This window comes from Anoplophora glabripennis, unplaced genomic scaffold, assembly GCF_000390285.2.
Source record: "Anoplophora glabripennis isolate ALB-LARVAE unplaced genomic scaffold, Agla_2.0 scaffold318, whole genome shotgun sequence".
Taxonomy (NCBI): Eukaryota; Metazoa; Arthropoda; class Insecta; order Coleoptera; family Cerambycidae; genus Anoplophora; species Anoplophora glabripennis.
In genome coordinates this window covers 577,058-601,299 of record NW_019416418.1, presented here as the reverse complement: position 1 = coordinate 601,299, position 24,242 = coordinate 577,058, and the positions used below count along the sequence as shown (strand labels likewise).

The 24,242-nt window shown below is 31.5% G+C and overlaps 2 protein-coding genes across 2 annotated transcripts in view; one reads left to right on the top strand and one right to left on the bottom strand.

Moving 5' to 3' along the window:
* Window positions 1-1,202: 1,202 nt before the first annotated feature.
* The window catches only part of LOC108909179 (unc-112-related protein), a 77,057-nt gene continuing 54,017 nt past the window's right edge, over window positions 1,203-24,242 (bottom strand). Inside the window, exons 2-8 of the mRNA XM_018713427.1 lie at window positions 23,684-24,186; window positions 21,040-21,239; window positions 20,643-20,853; window positions 4,472-4,668; window positions 4,108-4,345; window positions 3,837-4,049; window positions 1,203-2,079 (exon numbers count right to left, since the gene is read on the bottom strand). Of these exons, the coding sequence (XP_018568943.1) occupies window positions 1,642-2,079; window positions 3,837-4,049; window positions 4,108-4,345; window positions 4,472-4,668; window positions 20,643-20,853; window positions 21,040-21,239; window positions 23,684-24,186 (2,000 nt within the window). The 3' untranslated portion in view covers window positions 1,203-1,641. The remainder of the gene's footprint in view (window positions 2,080-3,836; window positions 4,050-4,107; window positions 4,346-4,471; window positions 4,669-20,642; window positions 20,854-21,039; window positions 21,240-23,683; window positions 24,187-24,242) is intronic.
* Window positions 12,829-14,099, top strand: LOC108909180 (TCDD-inducible poly [ADP-ribose] polymerase-like). The gene has a single exon (XM_018713428.2). The coding sequence runs from the start codon at window positions 13,008-13,010 to the stop codon at window positions 13,836-13,838; it is 831 nt and encodes a 276-aa protein (XP_018568944.1). The 5' UTR covers window positions 12,829-13,007; the 3' UTR covers window positions 13,839-14,099.

The window sequence follows — 24,242 nt, the reverse complement described above, 5'->3', positions numbered from 1 at the left end:
TGTTTCGTGGACTCATAAATTTTAGTGCAGATCTTGACGACATATTAAAAGAACATCTAGCCACATGGGTATGACCGGGATTTTCTGTGATTGTACCGGGAATTAGCTGTATGGTCCCGGATTTCGGATTTGCACGTATAACTCCCGGAATATAATATAATGTACATATATATAAAAAAATATAAAGAAAAAATCATAACATGGCGAGGAAAATTAAAATTCGTTGAATTGTTGGTAAATTTCACAGACGATTTTTTTGTTTATAAACAATATTCAATTTATTAAAATATATTTAGTTTATTCCAATTTATTTATACCGTCAGTAGGTAATTCGTGAATAGATATTTCAAAAAGGTATCAATTTCAAAAATCGTTCTTGTGAAATTCTGTATTTTTGTATAAATGGATTGTTCCTTGAAATTCAGAAGTGCCAGGAAAACGCGTGACCTTCACAATTTTTAAATTGTTTAGGTCACGCCATTTAGAGACACTTAATATTTAATATTTCGGAATTCAATTTACCAAATGTAACAACCCTAAGCAAAACACATTCAATCAATGTTCACCTGCCTCCACTGATCAGAATAAAGAAAAACATACAGGGTATTCCATTTAAAAAAAAACGACTTATGAAGGTTTGAAGTTAACTAAACTCGGCATTAAGTTTCTAGCACCCTGTATGCAATTAAGCCGCTTTGAAAGTATGGATGGGAAGCTTAGGGGTCTAGCTATCCCCCCTATATTGTTGCTTTATCTTTCTTACTATAAATTACACATGGTTTGAAGCTAGTCAGTTATTCATTTTTTTGAAAAAAATTAAATATCTCAAAAACGGTTAATTTTAGGAATAGGGAAATTTCATAAAAGTCCATCTAAAATAACACGTAGAATCCAAAATTGCAATAATATATAGGGTGTTCCATTTAAAATAAGCAAGTTGATGGCGACCTCCAGTATAACTGGAAGTGGTACGTGGACGCCATTATTTTAGTTGAGAAGGACATGCCTGAAAACCCGGTATCCCAAATTTTCAAAATTCAAATCAAAGTAGTCTCTGAAATAATTCCAATGGGCTGTCACCATGAGATACCCTGTATATCAGATATATTGGAATTCCCCATGGACGTCCACTATTAGGAGGTTCTACTATAAAAAAATTTAAAAATAAATTATTTCCTAAAAACTTAAAATAAAACTGCCACTAACTGTTAAAAGATTTTATTATTTACTTTATACAATAAAATGTTTATGTATGTTATATGTCGGAAGTGTAAACCTGGTAAAAATATATTGTCTAACACTTTAGTAATATTAATACAATTAACATTTAAAAAGCAACAATATGAACCAATGTAAATAAGCGGTTACATTTATGTTACAGAGTAATAAATATATGAAATATATATGTATTTATGGCAAATACTGACTTTTTATATACAATAAAAATAACAATTATTATGTATTAATTAATATATTACAGAAGAATAGCTGAAACATACCTTCCAAATATTCAGCCTCTTTTATAAATTGCTTCCTCGTGCATATTAGAAAATATTTCAAATTCATCGAACATGTATAAATTTTAAATCATAACAATAATTGACGTCTTGTGAAAGGCAAACGTTGCAATAGGCACTAAGTTTACGACCAACCGCCGGTTAATTTATGGAAAAGCTCCTCGTTCAAAGTCTGACTCGCATCCTTCGATCGGGTAGATAAAAAGATGTAACCCCCGATGAACTCATGCACGACTTTGCAGTCGGCCGACAGACAGCTGAATACGATATTTTCTTCTTCAAACTGGACCATCATATGTTTGTTTTCCCAATTGACGTTCCAGGCTTTCATGGTATTGAAACGCCATGTCTTCTGGTGATCTCCAGAATTTATGTCCATTTTCATTATGCGATTGTATGCGACGCCAAGTAATTCCTCTTTTCTTGAATTCATAAATTTAACCACAAACAGTGTTATACCGAACTCTGGCAACAACTGCCAAGCCTTGATGTAATTCATTTTGGCATCGATTAACCCTAGGTCCTTGACGTTTGCGTGTGCTTCCAGGATTCTTTGTGTTAACTGTAAAAAAAAAATGAAATTAAATACAAATTAAAATATGCATTTGGAAAACATCATCAATCCATACCCGAGTTCCAAAATAATAAGCAGTACTCAGAAATATAAATCACAATTTTTACAAGTTACTAATCTGATACAATGATTTTGTGCATTCTCTGCATATAAATTGTATTGTACTGTTCATTTCACATACTGTACTGATAACATAACGATAACCTGCGCTACCTATTTAGAAATGTTCTTTTGTTTAACCACCCATTTCTGTCTGCTCATCGTGCATAAAAAGAGAGATGATCAGCGCTGTACAGTTTCATTTCTCGATGTATCCTTTCACGTCATATGCGTGTAAGTGGGAAAATATTGTCAACTATAAGCATTTTAGAGACAGGAAAAGTAATATTCAAAATTTAAATAATCACCCTGTAAATGTAGTCAAAACTTTGAAAGATAAATATGTATGGACATATGGCATTATTATATTGGGACACATTTTTTTTTTAGTAGATTTTTACAAAAATACCCTCAGTACAAATAATCCATCCATATTACACTTGGAGAAAAAAAAAAATTGTTACCTGGACTTTTATAAGTGGAAATGGTAAAAGGGCTTATAATAAATCTAAAAAAAATTAATGCGTGAGCAGGGGCGGCGGAGGGTTGATTTGGGGGGTTGAAAAGTTATGAAATATTGTATCATTGGGATTTCTGGCGAAAGTTGACGTCAAACAAAAAGGTATCCAACACAAAAGTTGTAGATCATGCAAAAATCTACAACTTTTGTGGAGGTCACTTTTTAACATAACCTCAAAATTTCCGAGAAAAATGCAAAAAACAGGTTTTTTCTGATTTTTCATTTTTTATTTCTCATTTCCGCGAAAATAATTTAATTTTGACGAAACTTGGTGAAAGTATACCTTTCTCTGTCTTAAATAACCTTAACCTTAATCTTAACCTTAAATAAAAAAATCAAGAAGTTTCCGAGATATTCATTTTTTTCAGCCTGAAATACTTTTTTTTTCAAAGAAAAATTCTACTTAAAAAAATCATCGTACAGAGTTCTGCCGGTAATCATTTTTTTCGTTTTGACATATACTTTTTGATGAAATAAAAAAATCTGTAAAAACATTTCAAAAACATGCTCAAAAATGCAAAAAAATAAAAAATGACTTGCAACAATGAATTTTTCAGTTATTGTTGATAATTTGTTTAAATTAAAAAACATTCAAAAACTGATTACACCATTCAATTCTACGGAAAAAAATAAAAAAACTGTCATTGTTTGACCCAAAACTTTATTTTTGTACAGTATTGCTATAAACATCTAAGTTGAATTACAAATGCACAAATGATAAATTATCTCAGGATGATTTGAGATTTCAGCAATAAAAAGTATTAACTGCAAAGTCTACTGTTGACGCGAAATCCGAAAACCCGAAATTTTGCAAGATCGTTTTTTTTCTGGCTTTATTTGAAAACGAATTTTAAATAAATTGCATATTTACATAGCCACTTTTTTCGCTCTACCCAATGGACACCCGATATAAATAAAAAAGGACCTGCCCACCTGTTGGACATTATGTATATACCAATCTGAGTGTAGATTTGTCAATATAATCTAATTTTAACCAATATTGATATATCTATTTGTTCTATATTTAATAATTTTTTTAAAATGATACGCCCAAGAAATTGCATTCCCCGCACTCTTTATTGATCTACATGCTGAGAATGAACCACAGCCTCCAACTTTTACTTACCTTTCCTTTAGACTTTTTCAAATATTTGGGGGCAATAAAATCTTCCACTTGAATATCCAGACTGTCTGGATTAATCACAGGTTCTTCAGCGCGTTTCTGCAAATATAAGAAGTCTAAAATGGTTTTCTTTTCTGATTCGTAGGAACTATCAGCAAGAGAACGTCCTTTCGCCGCCAGTCTACAGCAGGCCATCCATCTGGCATATTGAGATTCCTAAAATAAAAATAAGTAAAGCATATATGTACACACAAAGGAGGTAATTTCGACATACATCATCGCATCTAATGTACATTTCTGACATTCCTTCAGAACTGGGCACTTCCAATTTGATAACATACTTGTTTTGGCTGATGTTAACATCAGGCGTCACTTCACAACCCTTCAGGTTTATGTTGAAGACAGCATTCTGCCCGTGCATCATTTCTTCTCGACTTTTGTACATGTAAAGGTGCAAATCTCTACACGTAAACCAGTACTTTTTGTATGCTTTCAACGTAAACCTTTTTGGCCTGAAACCAAGATAACATGTAAGTGTAATAATTTCTAATGTATAGATGATGATAACATAGAACAAAAAATAACTACCTAATTAATATTGCATAATCGAGTATTTCATTATTAAGCTAAGTACTTACTTTAAGAATCTCAACTGATCCTTTAATTCAGGCACTTGTGTGATGTCATTTGAAAAACTATTGATGCTGGATCCCTCTAGAGTAGTCTGCAAGTTGTTTAAGGCAGCGTCTATGTCGTCCTCTATTGGAGACGGAGCACCACTCCCATTACTATCAAATGTTGGTTGAGGTTGATTCGCTTGCAGTTTGACTTGCAACTAAAATCAAAAGTTTTCTATAATAACAATGTTCATAGTCTAGTTCTAGTATGTCACCAGATGATAATAATGGTGTACGGTTTGAATTAAAATTTTTAAAATTAAATAAAAATTCATATAAGGAGTTTTTAGCGAAATTGGTTATATATGTTTCACATTAACTTTCAATGTAGAATAATATTGAGTGACAAAACACTTCATGTTTATTTTTTACATTTCAAAATTTTTAGTTTGCTGTAATTTTTAATTATGTATCAGCGATATAAATGTGTCATAGTTTTGATACTTTATAAGTGAAATATTCGAAAAATATTCATACTTCGGATTATTGAAATAATTGTGTTTAAAGAAAGCAAGATTATTAATGCATCGGTATATAAGTAACATAATATATTTCTCGTAAATATTTGACGATTTCATCTTACATATTATAAAAATTGCTTTTCAGAGAACACTTTCTAAATTTGTGAAACCGCATCTGTCCTAAAAATAAAAAGTTAATGTTTTGTTGATTATTAGGCATAGGTAGGTACTTATACCCTACATTATTTTCTACAAAAAAAATACAGGATACAGTTTTTTATCTTTTTTTAATTGATGTTTAACTGGTCTTCTGTCATTGCATATTTTGATCCCATAAGACCTTTTACATAAGTATGTTTACATTTTTCCCTATTGAAATATCTTAATAGTGGAGTAAATTACAATAAAAATTGAATTACGATTTACTGAAATTTTTATTTATTTTTTTAGATTTTAAACACAACGATAAATGTATCAAGTCAAAAAAAAATTATTCCTTTAGGAAATTAAAAATTTCCATGACAATTTTTTAACTTTTGGCACATACATAAAATAGTATTTATAAAATTTATTATTATAAAGGTATTAAGCTAATTCACATGAAATAAAAATATTTTTTCCTAAAAAAATCCTATGAAATGAGGTCGACAGTGAAGATATCTAACTTCAGACAATTTCATTGCAGAAAATTACTCTGGATTACATGTCCCAACTAACATTGAATTACTCCAGTAATATCCAATAAATAACTAGGTAGTAATTAATAATAATTCAAAATAAAAATAAAAAATAATATCTAGATAAATGTTATTAACATAAAATATAGGTATGCAATCTTTTAAAGAAATATCTTGTATTTTTTAATATAACTTTTGACAAATACCAACACGTAAAAATAGCTATTAGATCTGGCTATTTCCACATATTACGCATGATTGTTTTTTATTTGCATAGGTATAATATATAGATAAAATAACTGAAAATTGTGTATTGTCATAATAATAAAAGATTCTAAAGCAATTATTGTCTCTTGACACCCCAGCCCCTCCACCGAGTCCGACGACATTCAATTTATATATTTACATCATTTGCAACTAGAAGCAGCAACTTGCAATAATCTATTTTTATAACGCGTTGCAGCCTTGTTTACAAAAAACTTAGATCGCGTAATTTCATTTTGCATTTTCCCTAAATACCCTTTCTCTCTTCCCATCAAGTGTAATAGTTTAGTATGCGTTTTGTGTGTACTACTGATTATTATCTTTATTATCTCTACTAATAATAGTTCTGTTCGATATACCTATATTACCTATATACACTATTTTTACAAATTCCCAGATCCCAGATTACAGCAGTCGCGGCCATGCGCTTTGCACCGTCTTTATTAACGGGGCAGAATAATAAACATAGTTGCCACATGTATGACAAATAAGCTGTTTAGTAGACCGATCACGTGATCGGTTATATTTGTGGGATATTAAAAATGTAATTTACAAAAATTAAAATTCAGAAATATCGAACTTGATTCTTACTTTTTTCAAAATATAACGACAGTTGTAAATATTCCCAATGTTATTAGTCGGTTTATCCTGCCACTCTCGAATGATTACACTTTTCCTTTTTCGTAAAAGTATCATCCAATTAATTTTCGATTTATTTGCACCGAGTATATATTCGTCCTACAGTAACAACTCAAATCACACTCAAATAATAAGGGCGGAAATATTTCCGGTGCGCAATGATTTTAAAAGAGCAAATACGTTGAAAACTTTATAGGTCTTTCTGAAACAACATTTGTGTTTAATTTTAATAAACGTCAATTTGATGTGAATTTATCAGCTACTTAGTCGTACAACTGCAGTTTTTGTAAAGCATCTGGCAACGTTGTATATTAATGACAGTCGACTCTACGTAAGAGAAAGTTGTTTTCAACCTACTGTTGGTAGTGCTGGTCTGGTCTTGGGATTTCTCGGCATCGGGGAAGTACACAAAAATCATTTGACCTGTCATATCAAGATTATTAAGTGATCGTTCGTTAGTCCGAGGTGTTAAATTAACTGCAGTGTCTAACCATGGGACTTTTTTCTTCAAAGGAGGAACCTCCCAGAGCTACGAGTACGTTAAATAAGCCATTTTCGTATTCTGGTGCCCAGGTTGGAAGTAGGCTTAGTGCACAAAACCAATATGGAAATAATGAGAAACAAATGTTAAGAATGTATAAGGAAGTAGAATTTGTGACGCAAAATCAACAGGATTTAATATATCAGTTTCAAGGATTATCTATTTCAAATAGAGAGAATAAACAAGAGACTACAAGCGCGTATAGTTTGCCACAGACGCCTGTTATAGTCAATCTTCTGCATGAACTTTTATATAACGATGAAAATTACACAGTCTTAAACAACAACAGTAATGTTTATAATCTAATACCTCTAAACGAATATTCTATGGAGTTTCACACAATAAAGAATCTGTTTACTGGTACCAACAAAAAATTCTTCAAAGTAAACAGTATTGTGAAGATATATAATCCTTATCTTCTGGCACAGTACAAATTAATGAAAAATTGTTACATCAAAAGATACGGTTATGCTACTACTGAAGGACAACTCTTTCATGGCACAAGAAAAGGAAATATAGATAACATTTGCAAATATAATTTTGATTGGAGATTAAAAGGTACTGCACGAGGACATATATTTGGACAGGGAGTGTCTTTTACACCCATATCATATTATGCTACACATTACGGAGACAAAACTTTTGAAAAAGTTATGATTGTGGCAAACGTTCTTATAGGTAATAAATGTGTGGGTGCTAAAAATACAGTTATTCCTCCAACTGGTTACGACACGACAACAAAGGAAAATGAACACGTCTATGTGAAATATGACGATAATACATTTTACCCTGCTTATATTATATACTATCAAGGTATAGATACAAGCAAACAACCTCGTCACCATTTTTTAATGTAATCAAATTTTATCATATAGATTTAGGTTTCTTTAATATAAAAATCAAATTTTTACCACCTGACAATAATTAAGTTTTATTATTTGTGTGAAAACCCACAAATAAATGTAGGTCTTCAATGGCTTTTAGTTGAGGGCGTTACGTATGTGTAAATGTACTAAGTATATACAGAATTTTTGTACTTTATGCATCATTTTTTATATATGTTTATAAAAATATTTATATACCCATTCTGTTATAAATATTGCCTTTTATCATATGTATGTATCACTAGATTTTGAAAAACTGAATGATAACTTTATATATATGTATATACATAATTTATTTTAGTATTAAATAATCCAATTGTAATTAAAATATTTAAATAATTATTATGCACTTCATAAATATATATTTTAATATTATTATTGTATCCGTTGCTCTAAATTAATTAGTTATCCTTCTAAATTAATTTGTTCTTTACTCTTTATTTTTTGAGCATTTTGCTGCCTGTGAAAAAATGTGAATTTTTATAAAAATATTTTTCATAACTGAAAAAAGCGGACAAATACAAAATATAGTACAAAAAACATATCAACATTTTCATAAAAATAACCTTTGACTTATCCTTTTGGCCCAAGGGTTTATTTCATTAATTTTTAAATTATTTTCACATCAGACATTGGCATATACATTGCAAAACACCAAAATTACTAAATCATTGATATTATTGGTTTTAGTACAGAAAACGGAATTGTCTATAGCATTTTCCTAATGAAGTTAATGCAATTAACTAGTAGAACGTGCAAAGTAGAAAAAGTAGTAGTTTGTTGCGAGATGTTATAACAATTTATCTACTGATTTCGATTTGTATATGAAGACACCAGGGTTTTTTAAATGCCATTAAGCCTTTGGGATAGGCAACTATAACAATATTAATAACGAACTTTTTTTTATATATTTTTGGTATTATTTATTCAAGTTACCAAATATTTTTTCTTACTCCGAGCTCCGGCATTTTCATTTTAGCCATCACAAGCCCTGCAGGATTTATGGATGTGCAGATATACCAATAGCGTGTATAGGTTATTGCCTTGGAGCCAGAGAAACCCCTACTTTTTATTATAACGTAATTATGACTACGTTCCACAGAAAGAACTGAATGGATCACTTATATATTATTCGATAAACTGCAGAAGCTAAGTGTAGTATTTTTGTACAGAACGTTCACAAATGTTTACAATTTACAACACAAAACAGAAAAGAGTACATTTACAAGTTACGTGACAACTGAGCTTAGGCATTAGGCAACCAACAATACTGTGCTGATGTTGGTAATGAAAATTCCCTAAATCTTGGTGTCACCAATAATAATGATTCTCGTGAAAAATTACACCAATCACAGCCGGTGAAACAGAATGTTGCGTTTTATTGTAACCTGTATCTTATTGTTTTAATTTTACTGAAATTTAATTGCCAACGTGAAGGAAATAAAATTACTGTTCCAAACAAAATCACTGGTCACGTGGCTTGTAATCACGGTTCAACTTTATTCATATTACATAGGTAGGTTTCAATTATTTATATAAACGAAGTGTTTGAAAAAAAGAAAGATATTAAAATTACGTTAAATTTTTTTAATTGAGAAAAACAGATTTTGAATGCAATGTTTACATTGTACACCTGAGGAACTTTCTGTATCTATGTATCAATTATTTATGCAAAATTATCATATTTAATTGAGCAATAATTTTCAGAACGCGTTGCACAATATCCCTGAATGCATCCATTTTATCCACCCTTACCCTTTCCTCCTCAAAAAAGTCCTAGTATAATACAGTGTTGCCAATGCCAAAAGAATCAGTTTCCAGCAGATAGTTGACAGAAATCCGCTGATTAAAAAAAGAAAATTTACGGTTTTGATTTTCGATACAATAGGTTTTAAAAACTTATTAATTATTCCATTTATTAGACGTAAAACCAAAAAAAAAAAAGAAAACATCGATTTAAATGATTTAATTGAATCCAGGGGTTGTAGTCTATAATTTTCTTACAGTGCTATAACTTTATCACAAAGTCACAAACAAATATCACAAGATAAAGCGTAACTTTTACAGAAACATTTGTTTGATTTTTTGTGATATTTTAAGTAAATCTGTTTAAACCTTTTTGCTATATTATTAACGACAGTTACTAAAAAAAATTGTGAAAGTTGAAGGTTATATCGCTTATAGTCGCCGTACCATGTTAAAGAATACCACCGCAGATTTAATCGCTTTTATGCAAATGAGATGCTATATATGTGAAAGTAGTGTTGTTCTCTTTCCGATATCAATTGAAGAACCAAGAGGTTGACAGTATGTACCAGGTTCGGTCGCTGACGCAGCAACTGGGCATTGAAATATTTCAAAAACTTGTTTCCATATTTATTTAGACATACCCATATATAGGTCTGGTCGAACTAAACGTGGAGGTGGTAGAAATGTATACGCCCAGTTGAAGAATGCGAGTGCGGGCAAACGAAATACAAACACAGCTGCATTGGGCCACTGGGCAATAAATCTCAGCTGTTGACAAGTGATTGACAAATTGCCCAGCAGTGCAGTGCAGCAATGCGGAATTTGGTGTGATTCAGGTAATTTTAATTTATTGTAGGCACCTTCTATTAATCATTGATATTGCAATTGCGAAAGGGAGAAATAATATTATTATAACATGTCATTTTGGAGACCTTTTGAAACGGAACAAAACGAGATTTACCATCAATATAAAATTGTTTTAGGATATAAATAATTAAAATATGTTGATGGGCAAATGAACATATAATAGAAATTTTATATACAAATTATTATAATTATTTACCTTTAGCAGAAAACTTTTTAAGGGACGCCTATGAAAGTCATTAAATTTTATTGTAGACGTTTTTTTTAAATGTTCAATTGACTTCGGAAAGACTATACCAGTATTACCAGGAATTAAATTGAATCAAGAATTGAGAGATTAAAATTCCGTTAATAATCCGCTAAACTATTTTCTTGAACCACTAAACTTTCCATAAAACGGATTTTGTAAAATGTATGCCGTCAAACATCTGTTCAAACTATCAGATTTAGCGGAAATTAAACTGACATGGCAACGCTGGTGTAATAGTGTAATTTGCTGACGCGTAGAACAATAAGCAAGGTTGGCATATCTAGCAAATTACATATAACATGAGAAATATTTGGTCAGTTTGGTCCACATACTTCTATCTAGAAGTATGTGGTTTGGTCACAGAAGATAAAACAATCAGAATTATAAGTTGGCGTGGTGGGGGTATTCGCGCAGATCGGTGCAAGCACTTGAGCATTGGCGTCGTTTTACGTGATTTATTTTGTTGTGGTGTAAATAAATGATTGTGTATATATAATTATTCTATAAGGTACTGTAAAATTGAGGACAAATTAAGTGTTAGAAAATAAAGAACAATATAAAAACTATGAATTGTGTTGAAAGGAAATATGGCATTTCCTGATTTTGATTTACTTTTTTAAATGTTAGTTTACAACAATCTGAAACTTAAAATAAATTTAGTTCAATGATAAAGTCCTCTTTCAATTTAATATTTTGTTATGCCGTTTATGTGAGCAAAAAAAATGCAACTTAATTTTTCTCGAAAATGGTACATGCTACCGAATGTCGACAAGTATGCCTTTTTTTGCAGTATGCTTTAGCGCATACAAAACCGTTTAGAAATGTAATAAATTTTGACTTTTAACATATTTTTTGCAATTACCTGTATCAGCGATACTGCTTTTCAGAAAGAAACCGTTTGCACATTATTCTTAACGCACAGTTGATGTTTACTCGTGTACAAATTTTTACATTTTTATCTTTACCCTATTTAGAGATAATTAAGGAAAATCATTTGGAAAGTAACAATTTCAACACACTGTATCTCAAAAACAGTTTGTTTTATGACAGATATATTTGTATATTATACAATAAATGTTTGTTTACGCAATTCTTTTCATTTTACATTTTTTGCCTTGTACTTATGAATTTATGTTAATAAATATTGAATATGTAATTATTCAGTAGTTTGATCTTAACTATAAATATTTTTAACATTGAATAATTTCATTAATAGACTGGTTTAACTTAAAAATAAAATAAATCTAAAATTCGCCTTTATAAAACTTTTTCATGTAAATAACCGAGTCTTTTGCATAATTAACCTCATTTTCTGCTGCACATAAATTCATGGCTTTTTTGTTAGTACATCCCTGTTTAGCGCAATAAAATTTCACCGAATACAATCCTGACTGTATACCAAAAGTGGGGGATTTACGTCATTCAAGGTCCCTGAAAACAGACATCAGTGATCAAAGGTGCCGACAACGTGATATAATTCTGGTTGTTTTATTTAACTTCTGTGGTTTGGTGTAGGCGACGAATGGCGATTCCGATATATTCGACATTATGCGACTACTGCATGGCATTTTCTAATATTTTAAATTGTTCTTTTTTTCTGAAACAATAGAGCGCAATAATTTGAGAGATTTATAATGTAGAAATTTGATATGTTAACTTTCAATGCGTTTTTTCGTTAGTATGTATTTAAGTGCAAAATGCGAAAAAGAAATACACAGCTGGTGCAAGAGAGACAATGCTAACTTACAAGTTGTTCCACAATCGTACATTTCAAAACTATTTCTGCAGAAGTGTATTTTTTTAAAACAATTCTTGAATCGGTGTTTCTCACTATACTTATTTTTATAAAATCACATTATTAGTTCAATGAGTGTTCAGAAAGAATAGCATCTGGCAACGTTGTATGTTAATCACATGAGAAAGTTGCTGAACCTACTGTACACTGCATTGATTGCTGATCCTGCGCTTTTATATCGGGGACTCGGGGAAGTACAGATAAATTAACTACAATAGTCATTCAGTCATTATTCACCGATTTGAAGTGTTGATTTGATTGTTCATTGTAGTGATGTAGTGCGTAAATGGGATTTTTTTTCTAAGGAGAAGCCCTAGTACTCCTAGTACATTAAATAAGCAGTTTTTCGAACTCTGAAACCAATATTGGAAGTATGGACGGTGCACAAAACGAAAATACAAATTTGGAGCAAATGTTGCAAACCCTTCGAGAAGAAATGCAGATGCCAAAATTACAGGAAGACCTGATTTCTCAATTTCAAGGATTGTCAATTACAAATAGTGAAACTAATGAGAGTAAAGATGAGACTACAGAGGACTGTAGTTTTCAACCAATGTCTATTGAAGTTAATTCGAACCTGATATACGAATTTTTACATGACGATGAAAACTATACTTGCTTAACCAGCAGTAATAATATTTACATTCTAATACCTCTGCAAGACAATTGTTTGGAGTTCTCAGCTATAAAAAACCTGTTTACCAGTACCATCAAAAGATGCTTCAAAGTGAACAACATTATGAAAATATATAATCCATATCTTTTAGCGCAGTATAAATTAATGGAAAAGTCTTACAAGAAAAGGTACGGCCGCACTAGTACAAGGCAACTTTTCCATGGTACAAAGAGAGAAAATATAGATAGTATCTGCAAATATAATTTTGACTGGAGATTGAAAGGTACCGCACGAGGAACCAGATTTGGGCAAGGAGTGTATTTTACACCAATATCAAATTATGCCACATATTTTGGAGACAAAACTTATGAAAAGGTCATGATTGTGGCTAACGTCCTCGTCAGTAATAAATTTGTGGGTGCTGAGGACACAGTTATTCCTCCACTTAATTGTGATACGACAACAAAGGAAAATGAACATGTTTTCGTGAAGTATGAAGATAATACGTTTTACCCTGCTTATGTAATATATTATGAAGGTAGAAACAATTATAAGAAAAATCAACCTCGCCGTCATTTTTTCATATAACTACATTTTATAGCTTTTAAGGTGATTTGAGAATTTTTTTTTGCAAATCTTTTTTAATGTATCAACTTTTGTGTTATAATTTTTTAATACTGTACGCATGTTAATGCAACTGATTTTTTTTTATTTTAGTGCTTATGCATGATTATATATCTAAGAAATATATTCTGTTACTTTTTATAAATATTTTATATAAATATTATCACATTTCTAAACATATTCAGCCTTTGAAAAGCTGAATGATAATTTTACATGTACATGTACTTATTTTAATGTTGATTGAATAAACCTTTATAAGTAAAATGTTTATGGCTACATATGAACAGGTATAAAATCATATATACCTACTATATGAATATGTATACACTTATATTATTTTTGTTCTATTTAGTTTATTTTATATCCTACTGAATCTATAGATAGTTTAATAATGACACTTTTGACGTTGGAGTAACGAGAAAGAACTTTTTTTCATATTATGTGGAATTATATTCTTATAATGATATTTACAGCAATCGGCTCGATAATCAAGTACCTAAATGTCGTGTAGTGTAAACTTAAATAATTTATTTTACGTCAGGACAGATTGGCAAAATGAACTGTTTTTTTTTACTGAGATAACGATTGACAGACAATTGTAGAAAAAAATATTCTAACTTGTGCAAAAAATATTCTTGGCACTCGACATACCATTAAACTCGGCCTTCCTCTGTGTTTGACATACTTGTTGCATTGGTCGCATAAATAATTATTACTGGATAGTAAATTTCAATAGCAAACTAATTAGAAAACCGATAAAAAATTTATCATAGACAAGATATATTTAACAATAATATTTCACTAATAAAATCAACTGTCGTACTTTGTTTAGGCCCCGTACTTTGAGTCTTGACAAATATGAGATCATTAAAATTTAATTGAAGGATTTGTTCTGGTCTGGTTAAATAATATGGCCGATCTCCATGTTAAATCAACAGACAGCTTGCCAAGTTAATCAACAGTCGAATTCTACCGAATGGCATCCGTTATTTCTTTAATTTTACATCTGACAGCAGAGGAAGAGACAATCTAATTTCACATAATTCTATGAAATTTTGTGCTATTCTGAAATAGATCTCGATTTTGAGGACATTTTTGAAGATGGCAGATAATTAATTCAATTTATTAATGATCAGAGCATGAATATACTTTGACATCGACCAGATGATATAAATAAATGGAATCAGGAGTTTTAGTCTAAGAGCTGGTAGACATTTTTGGGTAGGTATTTGAGGCACTGAAAAACTGTTTAAAACTTCTAGTTATACCTGAATATGAAAATGCAGACCTGACTGAAGGGTTGCGGGGCTTAAGCGACCATTAAATTTTTCAAGCAAATTTTTTTTGCAAAAAATATTCTTGAGGCACTTTGAAGGTCGTTTCAGTGGGACATATATTCATTTTGAAAATTTTTCAGTGGCGTAGAAATTATATTAAAAATAGGGGTTATCAGAGCCCCTTACAGACTCTTATGATTGATCTATTTTCACAATAATTTGTAAAATCGATAGAGCTTTTCATTCGTACACTTCATACTAAATATAAAATAAATGGCTTTTATAGTTTAAGAAAAATAAAATAAAAAACAAAAAAATATATTTTTTTTCAAGAGCTTATATCTCTAAAAAGAAGCCTTTGGAAGAAAAAGTGAATAATTCAAAATTACATTATTTTGACGAGATCTATCGATGGTTAAAGTCCTAACCATAAAGAGTGACATCCTGTATATAATTACATTCTCACTCACCTGGCAGGTAAAATGTCCCACCTAAACGACCTGTCTTTTTGTAAATATCTATTTTTGTAAAAATTTCAGTGTCAAGAATATTTTTTGCAAAAAAAAATGTTGCTTTAAAAATTTAATGGACCCTTAAGTACCCAAAAATGGCTACCAGCTCTCCGTCAATTTTTTTTTAGCACATTTTGATTAGAGAAAGCGACTTAATAGCATTTTATAAGAAATTCAACATTTATTACAACCTCATAATTTTAAGTATAGTACGTCATTAGTCAATGTCAAAACGTCACAACATCGCAACGCATATTGAAGATTGAGGTTGGAAATCTCTCGCTAGAACTCCATAACGAAATCAGTAGAACCAGCAAAAAAATATTAAACTTTTATTTCTTGATTTCGAACTCTACTTTACTACATAGGTAAGCAAATCTATCCCCCGATCTTATAGTTTTATTTATGAGCCTACCTTTGCAAATCTTTTTAGTTCGGCTTAATGGTACATTCTTAATGTTCTACTAAATGTAGCTCGAACTACAAAAGTAGATATTTATTAAAAAATGATTATTCTTAAACCGGCATTAACTACTTATGCCCGTTTGCACCATAGTGTTTAATCCAGGGTTAAGTCTGAACTTGGATTAAATTATAACATTTTGTTTGCACCGTTTCAAATCTATGTATTAATCTAGGATTAATTTAAACCCTCAAATTTGACCGCTTAAACTTGGATTAATGAGAAAATATAAATTGACACAATTGACAGTACTTAGCTGCTAGTTATAATTTTTTTAAATAGGCATTTATTCCTTTTCCTGTGGACTGTGTATGAGTGAGTGGTATTAAGACATCATTGAGAACTTAGAAATGGATTCAGATTCTGACTTTGATGTATTGGATGATTTTGATATTCACGAAATTATAGACTGGATTTCCTAGTTATATTAGAAATGATCTATTTCATAATCTGGACAATATGACATTTTTCCGCAGATTTAGGTTGACAAAAGAGACCACATTACATTTGCTAACTTTAATTGAAGAGGAGTCCAAGTGACATGTAAGTTTGCAACTGGCAATCAGAATTTTGGAGTTATAAAAAGCTTTTATTCTTAACATGATTTTTTATTTCTGGGAATAATAGTGTATCTCCTATCCAACAATTGGTTCTATGCTTGTGCTGGTCATTTGTCTGCTATTGCAGACTTTTCAGGTATGGACATATCAACAGTGTCCAGAATAATTGTACGAGTATCAATTGTAATAGCTCGGCTTTATCAGAGATACAAAAAAAATGCCAAACCCAGAAGAAATTGTTAGTGTGCAACATGAGTTCTATAAAATTGCATCATTTCCTAGAGTGTTAGGTGTCATTGATGGTACTCATATTAAAATTTTGGTTTGAGAATTTGACTATGACATTTTTTTCCGAACATAACTGGACATAAGTTAGCAGCATAATAAAATACCTAAACAGTATTCCTAAAGCCCAGTTTAAATTAATCTACAATCAGCAGTAAGTGGTGCAAAAGCTGATTATTAAACCTAGTTTTAAAATTAAACCAAGTTCAGTTGAACTTGGCTTAAATTCTAAACGGTGCAAACGGGCATTAATAAGCAATTTTAATCAGGACTCAAAGTACCGGGCTAATATTTCAAAATTTAATTCAGATCATGAGATATGCAGGACAAGAGGGTCTGTTTAACTGTTGACATTGCCCACTGTTAGGGAAGTTAGGCTGTCCACGACCAAGGAGCAGCACGTTAAACGTCGTCAGATTTAAGAAAGCATGCCATGAAAAGAGGCAAACTGTTACTTAAAATGCGTAAGTTGTTAGATATGGGGATGTCGATCATAATGCCCCCTAGATCCTGATGACTTACAAACATTAAAATTTATGGACAAGCGTCAGTACTTCGACTAAAATTCAAAAATGAAGAAGTTTGTGACAAAATTTTGTTTGAACAACCATCATCAATTTTTAGTGTAAAATATATTAGTGACATTTTGCCTATTGGTAATTGAACATATTTAGCAGCATTTAGACCCAAATAATTCAATTAAAAGGTCAGTGTCTACTAAGATATAGTACTGCAACATTGGGTTGGAAGTTGATTAAAATCATAAAAAATCGTTGCAGTCTTAAATTAGAACATCCTCAAAATACTAAGGTGGCTGTAAGAAATTTAGTAAATTTTTCTATGGAACGTTTCAGGAACATGCAAGAAGTATATACAGGGTGTCCCAATATTAGGGGGTGCTATTTCTGCAGGGTGTTCTATGTCGAAAAAGATTACTTTTTCTTTATATAAACGTGGGCCCAAAAATTCTTCCTAAGGAAGTTATAGCCACTTAAAGGGGCCACTCTGATGATAGTTTTTCCTAAATAACTCCGAAACAAGTTGATTTAAATTTATATAATTTGTCCGCTACTAAAACGAAATTTAGAAATTTTCATCACATAGTTCCAACACTGGGGGGAGTGGGCTAAAATTGACCATAACTTTTTTATGCTTTGACTTTTTCGACTTTTGACTGAAAAGTATGAAATTTCAGTTTTTTTTATTAAAAAAAGATACTTGGTCCCTATTAGTAGAACGTTCCATTTCTGTGTAAAATCCGTTTAAAATGTTACATGTGTTAATCACCGTGAAATTGTCAATATTTTCTATCGTAGCAGGTTGTGAAGAACAATTTAGAAGGTTTAGGTCTAGAGATCGGGGTGGCCATGGAATGGGGCCATCTCTGCCTATCCATCTGCCAGGAAAATGATCGTTTAACCAATTTATGACATTATGGGTAAAGTGAGGTGGTGCCCCTTCTTGTTGATAGTGTAACGTTAAGCTTACGTTTAACGTAATCATCCAATAGTTCTCTTACATCATTTTGCAGAAAGTTTAAGTATTCTTCTGCATTCAGAAAAATGGGAAATTGAATTGGTCCAAGGAGCTGGTCCCCTAAAATTCCTGCCCACACATTTATTGCAAATCTAATTTGAAAATTTGTGTGGGGAATTGCCCGTGGACAATTCACAAAAAGTAAATAACTGAACTGTCAATGTAAATGACGTCAAATGCATTTTTGTTATTCAAAACCTGCGACGATAAAAAATATTGACAATTTCAATTCTCGGTGATTCACACATGTAACATTATTTTTAAACGGGTTTTACACAAAAATGGAACATTCTACCAATATGAACAAATAATGCCTTTTGTTACTAAAAAACTGAAATTTCATACTTTTCAGTCAAAAGTCAAAAAAATCAAAGCATAAAAAAGTTATGATAAATTTTACCCCCCCTCTCGCCCAATGTTAGAACGTATGTAATGCAAATTTATAAATTTTGTTTTAGTAGTAGACTGCGCATGTAAGAGTCAAGCTAGTTACCAAATTTCATAATTTATCTCAACTGGTTTCGGAGTTATTTAGAAAAAACCATCATCAGAGTGGCCCCTTTAAGTGGCTATAACTTCCTTAGGAAGAATTTTTGGATCCACATTTATATAAAGAAAAAGTATTCTTTTTCGACATAGAACACCCTGTAGAAATATTGCCCCCTAATTTCGGGACACCCTGTATATATTTTTTTAATTAAATAAAATAGTGCCTCAAAAAAAACCTCTCTTTCACCTTCATATTTGGCCACCCCAAAAACTCTCCCATGACATATTTTATAAAAATATGTTTATAAGTGGTGGTTATTTTCCTTGAAGGCTTGTAGTTTTTTAAAGAAGAAAAATTGTATTAAGGTATCTTGATCCATTTCAGTTTATTTTTATCCAGGGAAGTATAACCCATTTGCAAACACTTTATACATCCTTTCGAATAAAATTTCAAATACAATATTTCATAATTTTTTGGTTTATCTGCTTTCATAGACCGTCGAAAAGTCATCATATATTGAGACAGGTGGAGCAAAGGTTTATTTACTATTTTTTAATTAGCAGAAGCCAAAAAGATAAATTAATTAAGAAATAGCACTAATAAAATATTTTCAGACAGCTACGGACATTTTGTTCATATTACATATAGAGTTGTATGCATGTAAATCATTCTCTAAATTCCTAGCATCTCATGAAAGAATATTTAAAATACTTTGAAAAAATTAAGTATATCATTTACCTATATTAAATGCTGTTAATTTTTAGAGGGCCGGCATTTTTCCCTTCAAATTTGATAATTTTCAGAGGTACGATTTATAAATATAAATAGTCAACACGTCCGGTGAAGTTTCTGGGTTATATACCTGCTGGCTCCAACAAGAACCAGGCCAATATCAAAAATATTCAAAATTCAGATAGTATTTATAGGGATTTTTCATATCAATATAGTCCAGTCGGTATCTGTTTTAAAAGTTGGTTGTATGGATGTTTCATATAGTAACGCTAATTTATGTTGGAAATAGTTCTAAATATTATGTAGAATGATAATTGCGATATGCGCCTGCTGAAAAAGTTGTGCATAATTGTTAGCGCAAGAAAATGTGAAAAAAAATTAAATAAAAGGTACATTTTTCTCTTTTCTTTCATGTATAACTCGGAGAATATTGACGTTAGAGAAAATAGTCAAAGGAAAAAAAGTTTAGTTTTGAGATTCTCTTCAAAATAAAAGTCCGTAATTTTTATGTGCATTATTTTTGTTGTAATACAGTATAGACCGAAAAAAAATTTGTGAAAAAAGATCTATATAAAATAAACTGTTTTTCCCTTTCTTCAGTTTACCCTCCAGTCCTATTTTTTTTTTATTTTTATTATTTTTGATACCTTTTGTTATTTTGTAATTTTGATTTAAATAAACGAAAAATTGTAATGCCTGAGCTTAATTAGGAATACCAGTCAGAATCGATAAAAAGTTCACAAAAACCGGATGTTTTATTCATCATCGCACCCCATCCCCCCCCCCCCAGGGTGTTATGTACACAATTTTAGGAAAAAACATTTTCTTGATCAGTATTGCTTGATATAACTACCATTTATGTGTGACTCATTTTGGGGACGGTTAATATACTCTGTTATCGTGACCAGCTTACCTGCAATGCAGCAAACATCAACATTTCCTCTTCCGTACAATCGATCTCTTCATTTAATAATTGCCACTTTGCTTGCTCATATATCTGGTTTATACGTATGGCGTCGTACTTGGGATTAAGGTCGTAGAACACGTAAAATTTAAACTTCAGGCACAGTATGTCGTGTTCCCTCACGCCCTGCTCCATTATCGACAAAGATGAATCCAGCCATCTTAAAAAAAAAATTACCCACTGTAGAAAATATTTTACAAATTGTTTGCAAATTATTAAAATTATTCAGATATTTTTAAGTTTCATTCATTTTATGGGTTGCTGCTGGAAGGAAATGTATTAATTTGTCAAAAAAAATTAATATTAAATAAGTGATATTTTTTTTTTGATGAACATAAATACTTACGCGACATTCATTCTGGCCTTCTCGACGAGTGATTTAGGTCTAACGAGTTGTCGTCTGGCTTCTGGATAAGGGGATGGAGGGCTCTGTGCTAACGAACTGTCGAAAGTACCGTTTAGCTGTTCACTACTAAGGCTATTTCCAGAATAATTCAAAGTACCGTTCGTATCATTGCCGTATCCGTTCTTTTTCCAGGTGCCAGTCTGAAAATAAAACCATACTACATAAAGAAATTATGTTTCTAGAATATGTACAATAAAAATATAAAAATCATGTGTCTATAACTTTACTGTTTATATTTCTACATGTTCAAATATTCTGTGATTTTGATAAATTTACTTTTGGGTATGAGTAGGTACATTCCTTTTTGAATATTACGATGGAGAATCTCAGTTATTATTACAAGTTAAAAGTTGACATAGAAAGAGGGCGTTTTGAGGTTTCCAAAGTTTGTCATACAATCTAGAACGTAAAAAAATTTCTCTCTTCTTGATTAAAAAAGAAGAACATAGTTGGCCATGTCTAAAAACAAATGCACTACTAAGCAGAATTTGATACTATTGTTGTATATTATAGCTGGCTATGGAGGAAAACAAATTCATAGGTGAGGTAAATAGAAACATATTCAAAACTTAGTGGAAGAACAGAACATAATTGACAGTTTGAAAATTCTAAAAACTTACAAATTAGCATAAAGAAGATTAAATTTATTATAGATACCTATATTTATTTCCAAGTTTAGTTTTTTACTCCTAGCTACATTTTAATTTAGTTGATGTTGTTGTTTAGTCTTAACCCTTTCACTACGGCTACAATATAATTTTTTCTGCTTTAAAAATACTATTGGGTTATACAGGGTGTCTCATAATTAGCTGCCAACCCTGAACAGGCCGATTCTATGATCAAAACTAAGTAAAAAAGTTCATATGAACATGGGTCCGTAAATGCTTCCTAAGGGCACAGGGACCCATTGAAGAGGGAGGAATGGAAATAATTTTTTTGCAATATCTCTCAATCGCGTTGTGATAAATGAATGAAATTTGGTATACACAGCTAAATTTTGTAGAGCAAATTGATGGACTAATCCATTTATTTCCACAAGGTCCATTGGGGTGGGTACGGGGGGGCCCTTGGTACTTTGCGTGTGTAACTTTTTCATCTTTGACTTTTTAACAAATTGGACAGCAAACTCCGTTTTCCCGAACTGTTTTACGTTAAAAAGGTACTCTGAAGTCCTTGATGGTACTTTAGGTGAAAGAGTTGTAAGAAAACTTACAGATACAGTCAGAGAGCCAAATGTGTCTTTTTGTTTTGATCGCTTTTTCACTTCTGTAGATTTATTAGATCAGTTGCCATTTCCAGCAGTCGGAACGTGCATTGCGTCAAGAAAGAACATGCCTAAGTTTGAAAAGAGAAAAAGGAGAAAGGGAGAAATTGAAAGCATGCATAATGATAACGGGACGATAGGATTTCTTTGGAAGGACACGAAAGAAGTATTGGTACTTAGCAGTTGCCATAGAGATGTAAAAATTGAGGTAACCCGAAGATCCATAGATGGATCCAAAATAAATGTGGAGTGCCCGGAAGCAATGGGCGGTGTAGACTTGTCAGATCAGTTCACCGGGTTATACGATATTGACAGAATAAAGTAGAAAAACGAACCACAGTAGTCTGCTCTTATTGTGAAGTTCCCTTGTGCAACTCATGCTTTGCTTCTTACCATAATTAATCTTATTATTTTGACTGTATTTTTCTATATTCTAATAAAACATGCAGTAAAAGATTTCCTGAATCGTCATTTCACAATACTACTGGCACATATAAATCCCATCATAAAATACTAGCGGGTTATATATTATGTCCCAGGCAATATTTCCAAAATGTGGCATGCTAAAAAGATAATATTGAATAAACTTGTTCTGAGGGCTTATAAAAGTATTATAGTTATACGAAAAAAACGTATTTTCAAAAAAAACTACCGTATTTTTGAAACCTAAAATGCCGTGGGACATATATGCCCTTTAGTGGCGAAAGGGTTAAGATGTAATATTTGTTATTTTGTTTTTTGTAAACCATATTGGATTGGATACAAATAAACAAAAATATGTGCTACAGTTTGTATTCGCTGCTTATTTACCATTCCCTTTTTTTGAGCCTTTCTCCTTTATTGAATGGCGTGATTGTACCCCACTAACATGGTAAGCGACAATTAATACTTGAGTAATACAAATAATATTTGCGTAAACTGAGTCATGTTTGAGTAATGTGAGTAATAATTATCTAATATGAGTAATATTTGGGTAATATGAATAATAGTTGAGTAATATGAGTAATATTCAAGTAATACGAGTACTATCCTAGCAATAGTGAGTAATATTTGAATAATAGTGAGCATTATTTACCAAAATGAGTATTTTAGTGTACAAATTTCAGTCAGCGATTTCCCCCTCGCATATACATGATGAAAATAACAGAAACACGAATTAAGGTAATGTGGGAATAGTTTTAGCAACACATGAAACACCAACACATTTTTTTATGAAATGTAATTAAATATGATTAAACTTTTAAAAAACGAAAATGAATTTGGAAAACTGGGTACAACTATTGACACAGAGTAATCTGTTACTGTGTTAATAACACTTACATTGCCCGCAGGACTACCAACAGGGGTTGAAGATGGGGGAGGTCGGGATGGAGTTACTGGCGCACACATAAACGGCGATTTGTCTAGACTTCCCGTACTACCTACAGGGCTACTGTTAGCGATAAATGTGTTCGTGTCTACAGGAAGGTGTCCATTCTTCTGGGCTCCATTCTGATCGATTTTTTTCTTTGGCATATCCTTATAATTATATTTCAAGTGATTGGGTTCCAGAGGCTTGCAAAACGATAACTCTTCGGGATGTCTTAGTCCGATGTCTTTACATACTTGGGCAACGGCTGAGAATGTTTTGATGGAGAAGTCTACCCTCATGTCAAGATGTCTAAGATCTGGTAACTGTACTCTAAGGTTTTTGTGCATAGGGGTGAAATACAGGAGGGCGTCGGCATGGACACCACATTGGTCCAGAGTGGATCTCGTCCTGGTCAACCATACATTTTGTTCGGGCCACCACAAGGCGTGGTCGGACCAATCCATGGATATTTCTGAAAGGGAAAAATAAGTTTTTAAATATAATAATGTTCATGAATACATTTTAAAT

What these genes read in the sequence shown, in the direction of transcription:
- LOC108909180 (XM_018713428.2), top strand. Translation starts at nt 13,008, where the DNA reads ATGGACGGTGCACAAAACGAAAATACAAATTTGGAGCAAATGTTGCAA.